Here is a 21,426-nt window from a genome sequence, read left to right as displayed (position 1 = left end):
ATGCGCCCCTGGTAAGAAACACTTGTGCAGAGCCCCGCGCCATCTGGTTAGCTGAGTTCCGGGTGAAGGTAAGAGGAATAACATTTCTCTTCTCTCCTGGCGTCCCCGTCACAGTTAGTTTGCGGCGATGATCACTTTCACTTTGATTCCTGGGCTGGTTAATGGTGCGGGGCGAGCTCGTTTGCCTATTTTTCTAGCAGCAAGAGCAAATATTGTGACGGCTGTCCGAGTGATTAATAGGGACTTTCCTTATTCGCTAAAACCATGTTACTTATTACCGTGACGCACTTCTGACTGAACACTTGTCTGTATGTATGTATGTATGTATGTATGTATGTATGTCTGTATGTATGTCTGTATGTATGTCTGTATGTATGTCTGTATGTCTGGATGTATGTCTGGATGTCTGGATGTATGTATGTCTGTATGTATGTATGTATGTATGTATGTATGTATGTATGTATGTATGTATGTATGTATGTATGTCTATGTGTATGTATGTCTGTATGTATGCCTGTATTTGTGTCTGTGTGTATGTATGTATGGCTGTGTGTCTGTATGTATGTATGTATGTATGTATGGATGGATGTATGGATGCATGGATGCATGGATGCATGTCTGTATGTGTGTCTATGTGTGTGTGTGTGTGTGTGTGGATGTATGTATGTATGTATGTATGTATGTATGCATGGATGCATGTCTGTATGTGTGTCTGTGTGTGTGTGTGTGTGTGTGCGTGTATGTATGTATGTGTGTATGTCTGTATGTGTGTATGTATGTATGTATGTATGTATGTATGTGTTTGTGTTTGTGTATGTATATATGTATATATGTATATATGTATGCATGCATGGGTGGATGGATGGATGGATGGATGGATGTGTGTTTTTTTTTTTCTTTCTTCTTCCCTTTTTCGCTGGCTGTATGACTGTATCTATGTATGGTGTGTGTGCGCGTCTCTCTCTCTCTCTCTCTCTCTCTCTCTCTCTCTCTCTCTCTCTCTCTCTCTCTCTCTCTCTCTCTCTCTCTCTCTCTCTCTTGCTCTCGTTCTGCCTGTCTTTGTCTGTCTGTCTGAGTCACACCCCACTCCATTTTAATGAGTGGCCGTTAGATATGGAATATATATATATAGTGATTTCCCTAGAAAGAAATTTGGCAAGGCAGGTAGACCAAACACTTTTGGGGCATTTTCACCATTTTCGGGGCACTTGTTTTTCATTAAAAATACACAAAAATTAATTGAAATAAACATTAATGTAATTTATGTGCTTGCTTTAATAAATGAATGGCAAAAGATATAAAAGGCATATTTTATTAATTAATAATACCTTTTGGGGTGTTTTATAAAGGCAATTTTAGAATTAAATAGTGAAAAAGGCTGATTAAGGCAATATGGTATTAGACTATTGAGGCATGGTGCTGCACCATGCTAAAACAAGCTAGGGAAAACACTAATATATATATATATATATATATATATATATATATATATATATATATATATATATATATATATATATATATATATATATATCTCTCTCTCTCTCTCTCTCTCTCTCTCTCTCTCTCTCTCTCTCTCTCTCTCTCTCTCTCTCTCTCTCTCTCTCTCTCTCCTCTCTCTCTCTCTCTCTCCCGCGATCACTACCCCTCCTTTCTCTCTGCATGCCTCTTGCTGTCTCAACCTGTCTCTCTACCCCTCTCTCTGTCTGTCTTTTTCTGTACCTCTCTCTCACCCCTCTTTCTTTTTACTCTTTCCCTTCTCTCTCTTTCTCTCACTTACTCTCTGCCTCTCCTCTCTAGATCTTTGAGTGTTTAACCTTCTGTCCCTCTGCTTTCATTACACCTCACAAACACACAAAACAGCACAAACAATCTGCTTATATTTACACAATATATTTGCATAAATTACAAAACAAGAAGGAGAAAAAAAAAAGAGAAAACTTCTCGTTTGTCATATGGAGAACATATGGAATATATTATGCACATTTTCACTATTTATGACCGAGGAAGTGTCAATGTTATGGCTGGAAGATTGCCTTAGTTCTGACGTTGCAACAAATCTTCCACCGCACAGTACATCACTGACAACCTCACGTAGCTGTCAGTACTATTGCTGGCCTTGTGTAGCGGAGTGTAGTCAGGTGGTTAGAGTTCTCATTATGTGCTAAGGGCCGCGGGATCAATCCATGGCAAGGATCCCGCTGGATTATTTAACGTTGCAGCCTATGTTTTTGCAATTGAGGTGGTAATGGCGTGGTGTATGCTGTGGTGTTGTCTGTGGGGGAAATTATATATAAATGCCACCATGATGCTAGTCGGATGACGTAACTTGTGTGGCGGAATAAGATTGTTTGTCTAGACCATGTGTCGCAATGACAACATTAGACACCTAGCAATGTTGGTTAAGCTATCGGACATAAGGCTGTTAGGTACAGAGTTCGCAGCTCGGTACCGGCTCTCACCCAGAGCGAGTTTTAAAGACTCAGTGGGTAGGTGTAAGACCACTAAACCCTCTTCTTTCTTTTTCACTAACAACTAACAACTAACCCTCTGTCCTGGACAGACAACCCAGAAAGCTGAGGTGTCTGTGTGCCCATTACAGCGTGCTTGAACCTTAACTGGATATAAGCACGAAAATAAGTTCAAATGAAGGAAATGAGTTTTAAAATAAAGATAAGCTATAATAATATTTGTAGGTTTTTTAAAATTAATAATCTAAGTCTTTACTAGTTTGCGGTTTATTTATCTTCAAACAAACATGCACATTTAAAGTCTGGGTTTTTTCTAGTACCACCAGTAGTCGCTTTTGTCAATAAAAGAGAAACGCCCATTCATGTAATGCATTTATTGGTATTGATAACCGGCCTCAGTGGTGTCGTGGTTAAGTCATCGGACATAAGGCTGGTAGGTACAGGGTTCGCAGCCCGGTACCGCCTCCTACCCAGAAGTGGGTAGGTAGGTGTAAGGCCACTACACCCTCATCAACTAACAACTAACCCATAATTCTGGACAGACAGCCCAGATAGCTGAGGTGTGTACCCAGAACAGCGTGCTTGAACCTTAATTGGATATAAGCACGAAAATAAGTCCAAATGAAATGAAATGTATTGATATACTAGTAATCTACATGTATTGCTTCCACTTTCGACTTGTGAAATTTTCCCTTTATTTTAGTCATTAGACGGCACAACTTTCACACAAGGTATCGCTCAATTGTACACATTAAATAAAGGTAAAACTAGCGTTACACTAGACATTTTAAACTCCAGATCCATGGTTCGGTCCAGTAAAAAGTTGTTTTGTGGGGATCTTTGTGTATTATATTATATATATATATATATATATATATATATATATATATATATATATATATATATATATATATATATATTAACGCTATGCAACCGTTGTCTGTATTTTAGAATCCGTTTTGTCACAGACACACAACATGAAAATAGTTGACTATAGGAAAATTATTTGTCATTGCAGGTTCTACTAACCATAACTAACTATAGGAAAATTATTTGTCATTGCAGGTTCCACTGATCTAAATCCTGGTTATTTGTTCGTAATAGAAAATTTTGGTCAGTATATAGAATGACCTTAGTCAACAGAACGACGGATTAGCCATCAGAGAATCTTTGGCAAATGACGCCAATAATTGTCAACACTGGTTATAGTGTCCATTGTCTTATATACGTAAACGTCTTTCTCAATCAGCCCGTGAAACTGAAATACGAATAGTATAATAGATATGATGGACAAACCAGCAACCAACAATAGGTTTCCAGAAAGCCATGTTCACATGATGAAGTCTTAACAATGATGGCCACTGCAATATTTCCATTGGTCATCATCCAATCTGCTTGTTCATACAAGATGTGGTTTTCGCTCTCAGCTAGTCTGGCTGAAATATGGATAATATATAGAATGGGCCAGTCCTGAGAAGGACGGGTTGGCTTTGAGAAAGCCGTACTGCCTGAGAATATTGGGGTTTGGAAGGTACGGATGCAACCCTTGTCCATAGAACATGCCTGCAGCATAGGGCGACGAGAAAGTGGACAGGCTCCCAGAACTGGGCGGCACCGTCGGACTGTTGACGTCCAATCCGGGATTCTGTTTTTTCCACTTTGTCCTTCGATTCTGAAACCATATTTTCACCTGAGTTTCTGTGAGGTTTAGGGACAGAGCGAGGTTGAGTCTTTCGCACACAGAAAGGTAGCGCGTGGTCTTGAATTTGTTCTCCAGGGCTACCAACTGTTCATACGTGAAAGCTGTCCTGGCGCGGCGCGGTTTCCCGGCTTTCCCGCCGTCCGTCCTGTCCTTCTTTCCGTCGCCATCTTTCAAGTCGTCGCCGTCCTCGTCCAGGAGATCGTCCTGCCCGAGGTTGCAGTCGGAGTCGTCGCTCTCACGACGTCGTCGTTCACCGCCGGGTGGACAGTCTGAAACACAATGGAAATGATATCACAACATGATCTTATTATTATGAGTGAGGACGTTTTTTGAACGCAGCCAGCTTTAGGTAGCGTAGTAATTAAGTCATCAGTCTTAAGGCTAGCGGGTACTGAGATCGTATCCCGTTACCGGTTTCTAACCTTAGCGAGTTTTTAACAGATTTATAGGTAGTATAACATCATCTACTCCTCGCCCACCTCCCTCTGAAAAACTAATACGCATAGATATGTGATACCCATTTGGAAATAGAAGTTAAAATGATCTTTAGAAGCTGAAAACTCTATAACACACACAAATGTCTTTTTTTCCCCCAGAACTGCAGATGGAATCTGATGTAGTATATGGGAAACAAATTACCAAACATTCCAAGGTTTATACAGCGTCTGGTAATACAAGGTGTGGGTTAACATTGCCTAGAAGTATACCCTTTAATACACACACACACACACACACACACACACACACACACACACACACACACACACACACATTTGGGATATTTCTCGTTGCAGCCAGTGCACCACGACTGGTATATCAAAGACGTGGCATGTGCTATCCCCTCTGTGGAGTGGTGCATAAAAAAAGATCCCTTACTACCAATTGACAAATGTAGCAAGTTTCCTTTCTAAGACTATATGTCAACATTACCAAATATTTGACATTCAGTAGCCGATGGTCATAAATCAATGCGCTCTAGTGGTGTAGTTACTTTAATCTTCTTGTTAGGTCGCAGGATAATAACAGATTAACAACGTGGGGAATAAATTTTTATCCTCTTGGCTATTTGTAAATATTTGGTTAGACAGCATCGGTTTACAGATGACTTGCTTTTTTTCATTTCGGTTTCTTCGCTTGTGAGAAATATTGTTCAAATTAAATATAACATGTTTTAAATGTTTTTGAACATTGTTGTTGAACGATTTAACATATATAGCCTAACAATGCATGGAGTGAAACAATCTCACGGGTCAGTGTGTTTAACGTGAACATTCAGAGCATGCTGTTGTAGCGCAACAGTCTCACAAAAACATTTGTTTTAAATTGTAAAGTTTGTTTTATTTAACAACGCCACTAGAGCACATTGATTTTTTTATCTTATCATCGGCTATTGGACGTCAAACATATGGTCATTCTGACACTGTTTTTTTTAGAGGAAACCCGCTGTGGCCACATAGGCTACTCTTTTGCGACAGGCAGCAAGGGGTCTTTTATTTGCGCTTCCCACAGGCAGGATAGCACAAACCATGGCCTTTGTTGAACCAGTTATGGATCACTGGTCGGTGCAAGTGGTTTACACCTATCCATTGAGCCTTGCGGAGCACTCACTCAGGGTTTGGAGTCAGTATCTGGATTAAAAATCCCATGCCTCGACTGGGATCTGAACCCAGTACCTACCAGCATGTAGACCGATGGCCTAACCACGACGTCACCGAGGCCGGTATTTGTTTTAAATAGCTGTCCAGCGTTACAAACACACGTTTAGACAAGCGCTTACAAGGTTACGCACATAACAATATACACGCACACGCATACACACAAATATCATTCGTTTTAATACATGGATATAATTATAAAAATAACTTAAAAGAATACGCACGCAAACACACTCACATTATTGGACGGATGGAATGATGACATGGACGAATGGATGGATGAATTTCTATTAATAATTTTAATACAATATAATGTATAGTTTTGAAGCAGAATATCAGGAAACTCGCTACAATTGTCTTAATACAGCCAGGGATCTTTTATATGCACTGAGAGAAAATAATTAGTCATAAACTATACTTTAACATATCGGCCCAATAAAAAACCCATAAAATAATACGTAAATGAAGCAAATTTACTCAACTATATCATCAATCGGCACCTAACAAAATTTGCTTCGTAGAAACGGTAACTGCTGTTACAAGTTACAAAAAAAAATGCATTAACAGCAGGAACGTGAACACGGAAGCCTTGGCGACCGAGTCTGCTACAGATGTCGTATCCACATTGCTGATAAATATTAAAATAAATTACCGCAACACCTCGCTGTTTGGCCACTTAACGTGTCGGTCGCGCGTGTGCGGGTCTGCCGTATTGTCGTGTTTCCTTATTGTCGCCTACGAGAACAGGCGATAAGTTTTCACAATAGAGGGGTGTAACCCAATAGTCTATATTAACAGAAATTGATGATGGACCATTGTGATATTTGATACTAGTAATTTCCATACCGGATCTCTATAATTAGCTTCTTACTGTTCACGTGTATCTATTAGTATTTGCTTGCAGGATGTTACGGGCTTTTTGGTTTAAAGGCACAGACCTATTATAGGTTCAATAGGTTGCACACCACCATTTACTTTTGCATTTATCTCAATAATTTCTCTGTCAGAATATATTCTGTAGAAAAATACAATATAGAGAGGGCTACGTGACTGCTTTTTTTAGGAAGTACTCTTACTTGATAACTACCATGCACACATTCATTTCATTTTAATTTTCGTGCTTATATTCAATTAAGGTTCAAGCACACAAATTCAACATAAGCTGACCACGAACAGTTTGAGTTATCGACCCAGAGCACCGCCTAATTTTTATACCAGTTGTACAGCAACGTTTCTTTTTCATTTAGTAAACGATGAAAAGTAACTTTAATGAAAGAATAAATGTTTAACGACACCCCAACACAAAACAAAATAGATCGGCTACTGGGTGACAAACTATTGTAAATGAAGTAACTTTAAGTCAATACTACAACGGTCAACCTACCTGTAATCAACGAACGAATGATTTTAAAAGCTATTTCAATATGCCATGCCAGAAACCGGTTTGCGATCGGTGTTGGGTAGTAATCACACCCCTAATGAAGATGTGAAGTGTGTTGAGTGATATTGATTTATAATCCAATATATGTGATTCTCATTTCCAGATCAAGAGATCAAGAGAGAGAGAGAGGAGAGAGGAGGAGAGAGAGAGAGAGAGAGAGAGAGAGAGAGAGAGAGAGAGAGAGGAGAGATGGAGAGAGAGAGGAGAGAGAGAGAGAGAGAGAGAGAGGAGAGAGAGAGAGAGAGGAGAGAGAGGAGAGAGGAGAGGAGAGAGAGAGAGGAGACGAGATGATGAGGAGGGAGCGGAGTGGAGGCAGAAGAGAGAGAGACGAGAGAGGAGAGAGAGAGAGAGAGAGGAGGGGAGCGAGGAGAGAGGAGAGAGGAGAGGAGGCGGAGGAGGAGGGAGAGAGAGACAGAGGGAGGAGAGGAGGGGGAGAGGAGAGGAGAGAGGAGAGGAGAGAGAGGAGAGAGAGAGGAGAGAGAAGACAGAGGTGGAGGAGAGAGAGAGGAGAGGAGAGGAGGGACGAGAGACGGCAGAGAAGAGGGAGAGTAGAGAGAAGGAGAGAGAGAGAGAGAGATAGAGGAGACGAGAGAAGAGAGAGAGAGAGAGAGAGGAGAGAGCGAGAGAGAGAGAGAGAGAGACGAGAGAGAGAGAGAGAGAGAGGAGAGAGGGAGACAGAGACATAGAGAGACAGAGTGAGAGAGAGAGAGAGAGAGAGAGAGAGAGAGAGAGAGATTAAAAGGAACGTACCACCGCGATGTTAAACAAATTTCAGAAATTGTTTACTGTAGACATATTATAATAATTATGTATTTTATGCTGCATGGAACATTGTTAAATTCATTCTTGATTATTATGTTTTTACAGGGTTATCAATCACCCATTGACTACTAGTATTGTTAAAACGAGGAGCTCAGATTGCTGGGGTGGTCTCATGCTCTCGCCTCTCACAAACGAAAGTCTCGAATGCGGATTCTCAAGAATATTTATTTTTTTAATTTTGCTTTCTGGTTTTTTTAAATATTTATTTGATTTTGAATGTCTATATATTCTTGAAAATAGTTGCAGTTGCCGATGTTATAATATATTGTAAATAGGAGAGGGTCTCATATGTTGGATAACTTGCGCCCGCTCATTTTGTATTATACACTATATGTTTCACACATCCATCCATCCACATACCCATCCATCCATCCATTCATCCATCCATCCATTCATCCATCCATCCATCCATCCATCCATAATAATAATGATGATGATGATGATGATGATAAAGGGTAAAACAGGAGAAGAAGAAAAGGAAGGGAGGAAGAATAAAAAATATATCATTTTAAATAGCCCAATTATCAAAGTTGTCCTTTGTAAATTATTGTATAATTTTTTTCTTTCATTTTGTAACTGTATAGTACACAGATATACAGGTGTGTGTGTGTGTGTGTGTGTGTGTGTGTGTGTGTGTGTGTGTGTGTGTCTACACGCACACATGTATATAATACATTACCCGTCTTAGCCTTGTAATAGACTACGTTTTGATGCAATATATATACCTTTCTATTTCTAAGAACTACGCGTCATTTCAGCTCTGTAATTTGCTTAATGCCTTTTATGACAGCATGATAACTTCATAATTATACAATTGGGATCTTAACATAACTTCATAACGATTTTTTTCAGTGTCTTATAACTGAAAGAAAAGTGTATTTGCCATGCAGTCAGCAGAAAGGCTGTCAGACAGACAGACAGACAGCATGATTAAAATCCTAAACGTCATTGTGATAAAAGAAGACATGGAAATCTGACCTTGACCCAGTATTTCTTTAAAGGGACTATCTTGAGTTTGTAGCCATTTTAAAAGGTTTTCGTCAAATAAAGTAGTTTTACATTATTAAAATTACAATTAACTTACATTTTCTTATTCAGAATATGAATCTCTTTATAAGCAATGTATTTCTGGACATTATAATATTTTGTAGCATCTCAATATCGAATTTTGCGACAAATAATTTCACACGTAGGAATTTATTATGGTTTCAAAATATTTCAAATTTCGTTAAGGTTATTCCAAATGTATGTATCTGTATAATGCTTTATATTTAAAAAATGTTACGGTAAGTTACGGTTAGAAAGTGTGGGGGTGGGGGAGGGTGGGGGTGGGGGGTTTGTTTGTTTTTTTGTGGGGTTTGTTGGGTTTTGTTTTTTTGTTTTGTTTTTTTTAATGGTGGTGGTGGTTTATTTTTTAAAACAGGAAAAAGCACGATGTGTGTTTATTTTGTTGTGGAAGTCTTGATAGAACTAAAAAGACTAGTCCCTTTAACGACGTCAAAGTTTAAATTACGTAGTCAGGGAGGGGTTGCATGGAGAACCTGCATCCCCTCAACTCCCCCCAATGGGTGGCCCCTAATGTAAAATACTGGCTACGACAACAGTTTATTCAGTGTAGAACATAAGATTATTTTGATATATAAGCGTCATAAATTCTGAGGGGACTTACCCCAACTTTGAAAAAATATGAATCCCCCAAGTTGAAATGCGAATTAAAGGGACATTTCTGAGTTTGCTGCACTTTTTAAGATGTTATCGACTAACCCAGACTTTTTAACGATTGTAATTACATATCAAATATATTTTTCTGCATAAAATATTAGTGACTGTATATTAAACGTGTTTCTGATCGTTCTAATATTTGTACTAGATTAAATTTCATTATATTTCCTAACATATGTTTTTTTCGTACGTACGAAATTATTTGTAGACAAAATCCAGTTTGGGCTTCTTACAAATATTAAGACGACCAGAAACACATTGAATATACAGACACTGATATTCTAAACAAGAAAATATATTTAACATGTAAGTTTAATCGTAGAAATGTTTTATTAATCGGAAACATCTTACAATGCAGCAAACTCAGGAATGTCCCTTTAATATATACCTTTGCCAACTCTACCTCGCCCCACCCAGTTGTTAGCATATTTAGGCCCCGATATACACTAGGTCTATACAGAAAGAAGAAACCTGCTGCTGCCCAATAATAAAAATGGTGACTCGACAGGTTCTGAAAAATAATGGGGGCGGGACGTAGCCCAGTGGTACAGCGCCCGCTCGATGCGCGGTCGGTCTGGGATCGATCTCCGTCGGTGGGCCACTAGGGCTATTTCTCGTTCCATCCAGTGCATCACGACTTGTATATCAAAGGCCGTGGTATGTACTACCCTGTCTGTGGGATGGTGCATATAAAAGATCCATTGCTGCTAATCGAACAGAGTAGCCCATGAAGTGGCGACAGCGGGTTTCCTCTCTCAATATCTGTGTGGTCCTTAACTATATGTCTGACGCCATATAACCGTAAATAGCATGTGATGAGTGCGTCGTTAAATAAAACATTTCTCTCTTTCTTTCTTTCTTTCTGAAAAATAATGCGAGTATGTTATCGGTTACCGTTCGCTAAGGCCAGACACAGTTACTTCCCGTTGATAAACCGCCAAACGTATTTTGAATGCTGAACATTTTCCTATACGCCTAAATAAGATTGATCATATTTTCAATTGTTCAGACAATTTGATTGTTGTTATTTGGGTGGGGGTTTTTGTGTGTGCGTGGGGGTTTTTTCAGCAAGAGAATTTAACATATTACAAATTTTTGAAATAATGTAAAATCTGTAGGCTAGTAATGAGGGGTTATATTTTGTAATTATCCAGTTGACGGGAGAATTTCATTTCCTAATGAGAAATGTTAAATTGTGCCAGTAGAGTTTTGTGAATAGGCAACAATAGACTATGCTATTCTAACGCTACTCCAATGCACCTTCATCCTAAAAGTTATTATTATTATTTTTTTAAATGGCATTGTAGAAAACGAGAATATAACTAAATTAATGAAGAATAATATTATAAAAGATATGCATGCGTATCAATGAATTAGTAGAAGAAGGTGTTAAATACTATATAGGTGTATGCACATGCCAATCCATCAGTTCATCCATCCACCCACCTGTACATCCATCCATCCATCTTTTAAGCCACCCACCCATCATCCATCCAACCATCCATCCAACTATCCACACATACACACATACATACATACATATGTACATACTGAAACAGAGAGAGAGAGAGAGAGAGAGAGAGAGAGAGAGAGAGAGAGAGAGAGAGAGAGAGAGAGAGAGAGAGAGAGAGAGAGAGAGAGAGACAGAGACAGAGAGACAGACAGACAGAGGCAAGAGAGAGAGACAGAGACAGAAAAAGGCGAGAGAGAGAAAGAGAGAGAGAGAGAGAGAGAGAGAGAGAGAGAGAGAGAGAGAGAGCGATAGACATCCATCTAACCATCCAACCATCCATCCATCCATCCACACGTGCACACATGCGCACATACACACACACACACATACATACATACACACATACACACACATACATGCACACATACATACACACATGCACACATACATACACACATACATACACACATACATACATATAGTTTCAACAAACTTAATACATCTTTTATAACAAAGAAAACAAAGACACAAACACAAAACAAAATATCATCAATATACCATTAATAGTTATGTAAAAAATGTACTCATTTATATTTTCTATGGATCAGCAAAATTTAAACTTGTAATTTAATATTTATAAAACACGTGTTTAAACATTTCACAAGTACATACTGATATAAAGTATTGGTAGAATCTTGAATTCCACTGGTAAAACGTGTAATTGTTGTTATACAAACTGTACCTCGAGTTTCTCCTTTAAAAATCTGAAACTATCGATTTTTTCTCGTCGTATGTTTGTATACGTAAATCATTTTTGTTACAGCACAATTTATATGAATAGTTTGATTTTCACCAGAAGGTTTATCAGTGACCTTTAGAGATACGTGTATAACAGAATATTGACATTGACGTAAATAACAAAATTCTATTTACCATATTCAATATTTTCCTCTCGTTCATTTAATTTTGTAAAATAAAAAGGTTCATTGATAACACTATAAGTGAAATTTAAAACTGATGTGTGGATTAGGTTTTAGCATACTTGTAAAATTACAGTTTCTATATTTCAAGCCTATTGCACGTGGTTTAATTTTTAATGCACAGTTATACCGTAAAATACGTCTTATAAATAAGATATATTGTTTTGTTTATTAACAGCATATTAATATTACCGGTAGATCAATTTAATAAATAACAAATCACTATGCATGCACTATAAAATAAAACAGATTGTGTAGTTGTGAAGTAAAAAAAAACCCATAAATTGTGTGCATATAATGAGTTCCCAACATTTCATTTCAACTTAGTGCTTAGTGTTTAGTGCTTATATCTAATTAAGGTTCAAGCACGCTGTCACGGGCACACGCCTCAGCTATCTGAGCTGTCTGTCCAGGACAGTGGGTTAGTTGTTAATTGTTAGTGGTTAGTGAGAGAGAAGAGGCTGTAATGGTCTTACACCTGGCCACTGAGTCGTTAAAACTCGCTCTGGTTTGGAGACGGTACCGGGCTGCGAACCCTGTACCCGCCAGTCGTATGTTCGATGGCTTAACCACGACACCTCCGATGTCAATAACTCCAAACAATTATTTTGCTGAGTGTGTGTTTGTATGTCTGTCTGTGTGTGTGTGTATGTCTATCCAACGTATATATTATTGATCTGTCTTACAATTTTAACAGCACTTATACTAGGTTGGGGTTTTTGTTTGGGGGGTTTGGTTTGGGTTTTTTTATCGACATCACTAGAGCATATTGATTTATTGATCATCGGCTATTTTATGTCAAACATTTGGTAATTTTGACGTATAGTCCGAGAGGCTATATATTTTTCATTAGTAGCAAGGTTTTTTTTATATACACCATCGCACAGACAGGATAGGACATACCACGGCCTTTGATATACCAGTCGTGGCGCACTGGCTGGAACGAGAAAAATACCCAATGGGCCCATTGACGGGGATCGATCCCAAACCGACAGTGCATCAGGCGTGCGCTTTACTACTGGGCTACATCTTGCCCCATGGGTGGGGGGGTGGGGGGGGGGGGGTGGTGGTGGTCATTCATCAATATAATATCCTGACGAACCTGTGTGTGTGCGTGCATGCGTACGTGCATTTGTAAGCATATGTTTTGTATACCTTGGATTTTTTTGTGTGTGGCGTACATCTTCACTGAATGTTTCTTTTTTTGTTTTTGGAAAAACAAATCGCGTTAGTTCCATGCAAACTATCATTCTGTTATCTTTCAAGTAAACTAACTGACAACGTTTCCCTTTCGTGTACACTTTGACAGTTCGCCATATCGTCATCCGTATCATGTTACTTATTCCACAGTAAGTAGCATAATCGCTAAAACATGCAGTATATGGTGTTTCGAAAATCTGTATTCACTTTCACAGTTCATTATAACCTCTGCCGTTTAACAACCGTAATAATAGGGTTTATTATATAACACTTAGTGAAATATCTTAATATATCAGTGAATTAAAAGTGATATCAGTCACTCAGTGACGATAACCTATTTTAGAGTGGAAATCACTACATATCATTCCCAACCCTATCATTCCCTCCTACCCTACCCTTCATACCAACATCTTTAACTAGGACCAGATTGCTGTATGGATAACTTTGGGTTGGGCGGGATGGGGGGGGGGGGGGGGGGGACGCCGTGGTAGGGTGCTATTTTGGGTGCGATAGGGCGTAGGCGGTTTCGACCGATAGAATGCCTGGTAGGAGGCCTCCCCCCCCCCCCTCCCCGGCACGCCTCCCTCGTGGAAATCCGGCCGGCTTCTGGCCCTACCCTGGGGTTACGCGCGGGCTGGATTGGACGCGATGCCCCGCCCGCCTATACCAACCTCCTTCCCTAGGGCTAAAAGCTAGGCTAATAAGTTATACTATTTTTCTATTTTTTGATTAGTTAATAACAAATATTTGACCAGCCCGATCAAAAATGACACCAATTAATAAATAAGTTAAATAATATAGCCTGACTACATATTTTATGGTGTTTCAAAAATATAATAGAAATATAGGTAATATACCATTTAGGTATATATAAGTAAAGATAAATGCAGTTATCCCTTTTAAGTAATTTCATATGTACGGTCTTACCGTATTTTATATGTCCCCAACATACAAACACACCCCCCTCCCCCCTTCCGCCATGGAACCGTGGGCTGACGATGCCAGAACGCGGATCCATGGTGGACGTGCCTGAACCTTTCTGGATAGGGGCACGAGAAAATAGTTCCCAGTTCCCAGAGTGGAAATTTCACTATATTACTCTAAAATGTGTTATCGTCACTGTAGAAAGTGTTATCTTCAGTGTAAGAAAGCCGGAACTATTCTTCTGCTGGAATTTTTAAAATAAAGGTAAATTGCCAAAAGTTATATAATAAATAGAAAATTTCATGCTTTTTTTGCCAAATATGATGTACATCTCATCTCGTGATTTTTGCAATGATATCACACTCGTCGCGCAAGCGCGACTTGTGAGATATGATTGCAAACTTCACTCGATGAGATAAAAATCATATTTGACAAAAAATATGAAATATCATCTATTTAATGTACTACTCTTTTATAGTACGGTAGAACTTAATTTAAATTTAAATCAACCCATTTTTATATGAAGGTATTTACTATATATTATAATCAATACATTTTAATAAGTCACACCGTTTAAAACGGGGTAGGCATTCAGATTAGTTAGTTTCGTAACGAAAGTAAGTACAAGATTAAAGCAACATTTTAAAATTAAAATAATAAATCTAACGACTAAGTAAACATGTTATAATAATAATAATAATAATAATAATAATAATAAAAGAAGGAAAGAAGGAAATGTTTTATTTAACGACGCATTCAACACATTTTATTTACGGTTATGTGGCGTCAGATATATGGTTAAGGACCACACAGATATTGAGAGAGGAAACCCGCCACCGCCACTTCATGGGCTACTCTTTTCGATTAGCAGCAAGGGATCTTTTATATCCACCATCCCACAAACAGGATAGTACATACCAAGGCCTTTGTTAAACCAGTTGTGGAGCACTGGCTGGAACGGGAAATAGCCCAATGGGCCAACCGAGGGGGATCGAACCTAGATCGATCGCGCATCATGCGAGCTTTGAATAATAATAATAATAATAATAATAATAATAATAAAAAATAACAAGAAGAAGAAGAATACATGTAATAATAAAAGTGTATTATTATTATTATTATTATTATTATTATTATTATTATTATTATTATTATTATTATTATTATTATTATCATTATTAAATAATACTCGATTGTGTAGTGTGCATATCAACTGCCCAGAGTTTATTTCTATTAATCAACTCGTTAAAAATGCATAAATTATTGCAAAGGTTGGAAATATATAGACCAAGTATGCATACACCACACTGCATGTGTTTGGTTAACAAATTATCGACTATTTATTTCATGTTATTAAATGTTTAAAGTACTGTCAGACGTCTGGCACTTTTCTGATAGTAATTGTTTGTTTTTTTTGTGTGTTTTTTTTGTGTTTTTTTTAATTAAAATTAAAAAGCCCAATAAATTCACCAACTCATTTGCTATATGTATCTATATTTACAATGTATTTTCGCCGTGTTGTTATTAGGTAGTCGTGCAAGAAAATATTAAGCGCACAATATTGATTGAAAATATATCAACCGTATACGTTAATAACAGTAACAGCCCATCTACTTTCTCGCACTTTCAAAGGATGCACATTATAAATGGGCAACAAAATACTATTGTGGTTAATACTACCAAAATTAATAAAACAGAATTCTTGTATTAATAGTTTCACGGACAGACAAACAATATCATTAAATTTTGTTATAATATTTTTTTTTAAAGGAATGATGAAAATACATTAGCATGAACAATAGTTTCTTTTAGATATGATTTTAAATCAAACGATTTTAATTCTAAATATGATTAACATATTATATTTTCATGGCTATTAAAATAGTCATATGAAAAGGGAAGGGGCAGGCGGGGATCCAAGTGTCGATGGGGTTTGAAAACAAATTCCTACTTATTTTAAAGTGCATTCGCACCTAATACACATCTTCCATTTAAGTAGTTGCTAGTAGACCCGTTCCCCCGTGCACAACAATCCCGAATTCGCGCCTGACGGGATCCATTGATAACCATCCGAAACAATAAATTAATCTATATTTGTATTTATATTTGTCTGCGTTTCGTAAGTATATTTTAAAAATCCGAATGACTCAGAAAACTTAATTTTAAACAAATCGATTCCTTCAATTCACCCTCACATTGCTTCATTTTGAATAACTTTGTTACAATTTGTTTTAATTCTTTATTTAACGGTGACTTCATTAATCACATGGAATGATAATTTGCGTTAGTATCTCACCATATTAGAACATATTTACTAATACAAAAAGATATATATTTATATACATGTGAGTATGTTTATAGTATATATATATATATATATATATATATATATATATATATATATATATATATATATATATATATATAAACAACTACGATTTTAATAAATGTGAATGTTATCACTATTAACGATTATCGTCCACTATCGTTAATACGATCAATCGATTTGTTTATTAAGAATCACATTATAATTACTTTCGTTTCTAAATATTTTTGCAGAAGACATCATCGAGCCATAATATATATTAATCAATATATTATAACAACAGTATGTCTCCATTTTTAGTCTCTCGTAACTTCACAAGGAGTGGTCTTTATAATGTCAATTAAGAATGTTTCTCATGTATTTTACTGTGTATATGTGTCTGTCTGTCTGTTAAAATTAATAATAATAATAATAATAATAATAAATTATGTGCCATAGATTAGATACTACGGCCAAAGAATCGTGTGCGACATTAAGGAAATAACTTGGATGGATAAATAAAAAGAATACACCCGATAATGCAGCTTTAATGTGAACATTTAATAAAATATATGTCTGTCTGTCTGTCTGTCTGTCTTTTAAAATGAAGAATAATACATTTTTCTGTGCCATAGATTAGGTACTACGGCCAAGGAATATCAAGGAATCGTGTGCGACATTAAGGAAATAACTTGGATGGCTAAATAATAAGAATACACCCGAGATTGCAGCTTTAATTTGAACGTTATAGATCAGTGTACCTGTGCGGTAAGAATACGCATGTCCGTCTTCATCCAGCGAAGCATCTGACGAGATCTCGTCCGACCACGGGTGCCACACTCGAGACTTGGCGACATTTGTGAATTTAGTAGGATCCAAAATGTCTGCTACCCTGAACGACGTCGGTTCGACCCTGGGAGGCGCGGGCGAAGGTGCATTATCCCTCGGAGGGTCGTGCAAGGGTCTTTCCGCGTTATCTCCCGGGGATGGGTGATTTTCGAATTCGTCGGAACTGTCATGGTCTGGCGATTTCGAAGACGCGTCACACCTCGAAGAAGAGTGGTCGGCTCGACACGGTTCATCCCGCTGTCTCGAGTCTTTAAAACGCCCTTCAGTGTCTGCAGTTCCAGTTAATTTCTCACGATCTTTATCCATTATTTAATGAATGCGGAACCAAAATTACGTTCAAAAATGGTTATGCATTATTCTCCCAACACTGCTAATAATTTACTTTTGCACTTTCATGTATTATGAATCTCATTACCATGCATGTAAATTTCGAAATCAAATGTCACTTGGAAAATCAATTATTTTCTGCAACATCCTGTCCATATAAAACACCTTCCTTTGATAAATAATAAAAATATATAAATATTATTAAACTGCAGAATTAATTTTCCAGAAATGATCTCAAAACACCGCATGAATGAACACAATTGACAATAGTTTGTAAAATTGCATACAAATTGTTTTGTATTCGAGCATGCATATTGCTTCGTTTTATACTTCGCCAAATAGCTCTGCAAAGATGTGATTATGGGGAATCAATTTCTGTACGCATGCGCTGCTCCACCCCTCGCTCGTGCCGGTGAATGCCCGTTGGTTGTGTGTTGAAAGAGACGAGATATCGGTTTCACGGAGCCAGCAGCGCGACCAATAACTGACAACAAATCTTTTTTTGGCGTTAGCGTTATTAACTGGGAAAATAAGTGTTTGCTGATGGAAAAGGTGTAAATTCAGCCACGCGCGAACACTTGGAGAAATATGGTGCGCTAAACGATAATAACAGTAAACGATTTAAATGGATACAAGTTACATATTTTACGCTGAATGCAAACAAACTAAATGTAGTTATGTATTTACTTTAATTTATAATAATATCAGCTCTAAACACATATGTTAATATTCACTCATTTTATTAACTTCTGTTTAAAAAAATGTTCGTGTTCATATCCAAATAAGGTTCGTGCACGTTGTTCTGGGCACACATACACACACGCGACATATGTCTTCGGTTTACAGGCTGGTAGGTACTGGGTTCGGATCCCAGTCGAGGCATGGGATTTTTAATCCGGATACCGACTCCAAACCCTGAGTGAGTGCTCCATAAGGCTCAATGGGTAGGTGTAAACCACTTGCACCGACCAGTGATCCATAACTGGTTCAACAAAGGCCATGGTTTGTGGTATCCTGCCTGTGGGAAGCGCAAATAAAAGATCCCTTGCTGCCTGTCGTAAAAGAGTAGTCTATGTGGCGACAGCGGGTTTCCTCTAAAAACAGTGTCAGAATGACCATATGTTTGACGTCCAGTAGCCGATGATAAGAAAAAAATGAATGTGCTCTAGTGGTGTCGTTAAATAAAACAAATTTTACTTTTTTTGTGTTTATGAACTGACCTTTTTTTTTTATTAGTCATGTTTATGAGATGACTTAGTAATTTAAAATCTTGTTCGTAAATCAATCATAAATAAATGCAATAAATTGTTTATTGGTGTTATTAAAATGGAATAAACAGAAAGGACAGTTAATTGAACAATTCTCTCGAGAGCATCAGGATTATAACAAATATTATTGTTTGTAAAATACAATTTAATATTGATTTTCGGTGATATTAACACGTCTTAAAAATAAAAAAAATAAAAAATAAACCCATCGAAAAACGTAATAAAAACATTAGATTTTATTAGTGGTATTTGAGGAGCTGGTTTGAGGTATTCTGTGAGAGGATATTTCTTGGTGGGTGGTGATGTATTGTTGTTATTGTTGTTGCTTAAACGTCCTGTTGTTTGTAAGCTACAGGAGAAATCATTATTATTCGTTCTTGATTCTTTGCATTGGTCACTATTTCTTAATACTGGCGTATTGCCAACTTCTAAACTCTTATTGTAAGTGATTGATTCTCTTTTTTCACTGGTTGTTATTGGCTTTTGATTCTTTACATTGGTCACTATTTCCTAATATTGGCGTATTGGCAACTTCTAAACTCTTATTGCAAGTGATTGATTCTCTTTTTTCACTGGTTGTTATTGGCTTTTGATTCTTTACATTGGTCACTATTTCCTAATATTGGCGTATTGGCAACTTCTAAACTCTTATTGTTGGTGATTGATTATCTTGTTCACGGATTCTTTGCATTTGCGAATGATTCTTGTCTATACCGAATTTTACTTTACTTACTAATGGTGACTGATTAATAGCATTGTTTACTAACTCATTTCTTTTTGTCTGATTGACTTTTATTATTGATTATTGGTTCTTATTATAATAAATGTTATTAAATCTTAGTAATAATGAACAAGTCTTTATTACTCATACAGCAAAACAAGTTGGAGACCATAAAGTATTATTACAATGTCCTATATAAAAGTATGTAATATTTAGAAAATTCATTGATTTTTGATTTTGAACTTATTTTCGTGCTTATATCCAATTAAGGTTCAAGCACGCTGTCCTGGGCACACACCTCAGCTATCTGGGCTGTCTGTCCAGGACAGTGGGTTAGTTGTTAGTTGGTTAGTCGTTAGTGAGAGAGAAGAGGGTGTAGTGGCCTTACACCTACCCATTGAGCCCTTAAGAACTCGCTCTGGGTTGGAGCCGGTACCGGGCTGCGAACCCTGTACCTACCAGCCTGTAGTCCGATGGCTTAACCACATTGATTTTGATTATTATTGGTGTATGAAATGTCGATATGTGATAACAAAAAATAGGATTCCTCTTATTGAATTAATGACCTTAATTATAGGTTTAGGCCAATGCTGCTTCTGTGTTGGTTTGTAGTTGAAATAATTATCTTTAATTGGAAATATGCATGTATATATTATGAAATTGAATTAATCTATTGCAATTTTGATAACACGATATATTTTGTTTTCTTTTCGTATTCCCATTTTTTTTAGTTTTAAGTGGAATCTGGGTGTATTAGAGTAATTATTTCTTTTGATTCTCCAGAACGAATTTTTTTTTTTTTTTTTTTTTGTTTGTTTAATAGTTGGACCATCTGAATAGAAGATAAATTACGTCTGTTTTGTTTGTTTTGTTTCCTCTTTCATTTTCATTTACATTTTTGTTCTATGTAGTTTAGTTATAAATGCTTATATTCTAATGATAGTTGTAGCGGCTGATTTCATTGTTATTTGTAACTAAGAGAGGGCCTCGTAATTTGATTAACTTCTGCCCAATGACTTTGTATATAATATGGAATGAATGCACGAATGGATGTTTAACGACAACCCTGCACGAAAAATACATCGGCTAATGGGTGTCAAACTAAAATTTTGTAAATATTCCTGGTAAAATTTAACCTCTACCTCACCCTCTCAATATTACCTCCCTCGTCGATATGTGAACATTAATAAAACATCCCTTTTTTACTATGTTTTAATTTAAAACATTTGGCCTTTTCTCATGAACGGTTTCGCTGCTAATTTATGACAAGTAACTATCAAATTGAAAAAACAAACAAATCACGCGAACAATTCTGCGAATGAATGCTGTTGTTTTTCTTCGACTCGAACAGCAGATCGGTCGCGGTATTGTCTGTCTGGTGGAAAGAGCACGGGACACAAAGGTCAGTTTAAATTTGGTAACAGCATTATTTGTGTAATAAACACAGAAACGGTGATTTGCACAGAGAAGAGATTCTGACCAAATCGTTACATTCGGTGTCAAAATGCCTCGAGAGTCGAGTGGAAGCTCGCATCGCCAGAGCTTCGCCCTGGAACATTTCTGAAAACATCAGATATACGACCACG

The 21,426-nt window shown here is 37.2% G+C and overlaps 1 protein-coding gene across 1 annotated transcript; it reads right to left on the bottom strand.

Annotated features, from left to right (window-relative positions):
* Positions 1–3,340: 3,340 nt before the first annotated feature.
* LOC121384459 (homeobox protein slou-like) lies at positions 3,341–18,140 on the bottom strand. Its single transcript, XM_041514862.1, has 2 exons — positions 17,437–18,140; positions 3,341–4,442 (listed from the first exon to the last, which is right to left on the bottom strand). Exons 1-2 carry the CDS (start codon positions 17,828–17,830, stop codon positions 3,895–3,897), a joined length of 942 nt encoding a protein of 313 aa, XP_041370796.1. The 5' UTR covers positions 17,831–18,140; the 3' UTR covers positions 3,341–3,894.
* Positions 18,141–21,426: the final 3,286 nt, after the last annotated feature.

Source organism: Gigantopelta aegis, chromosome 10 (assembly GCF_016097555.1).
Source record: "Gigantopelta aegis isolate Gae_Host chromosome 10, Gae_host_genome, whole genome shotgun sequence".
Lineage (NCBI taxonomy): Eukaryota > Metazoa > Mollusca > Gastropoda > Neomphalida > Peltospiridae > Gigantopelta > Gigantopelta aegis.
The sequence above is the reverse complement of the archived record's forward strand: the minus strand, read 5'-3'. Positions and strand labels throughout refer to the sequence as shown.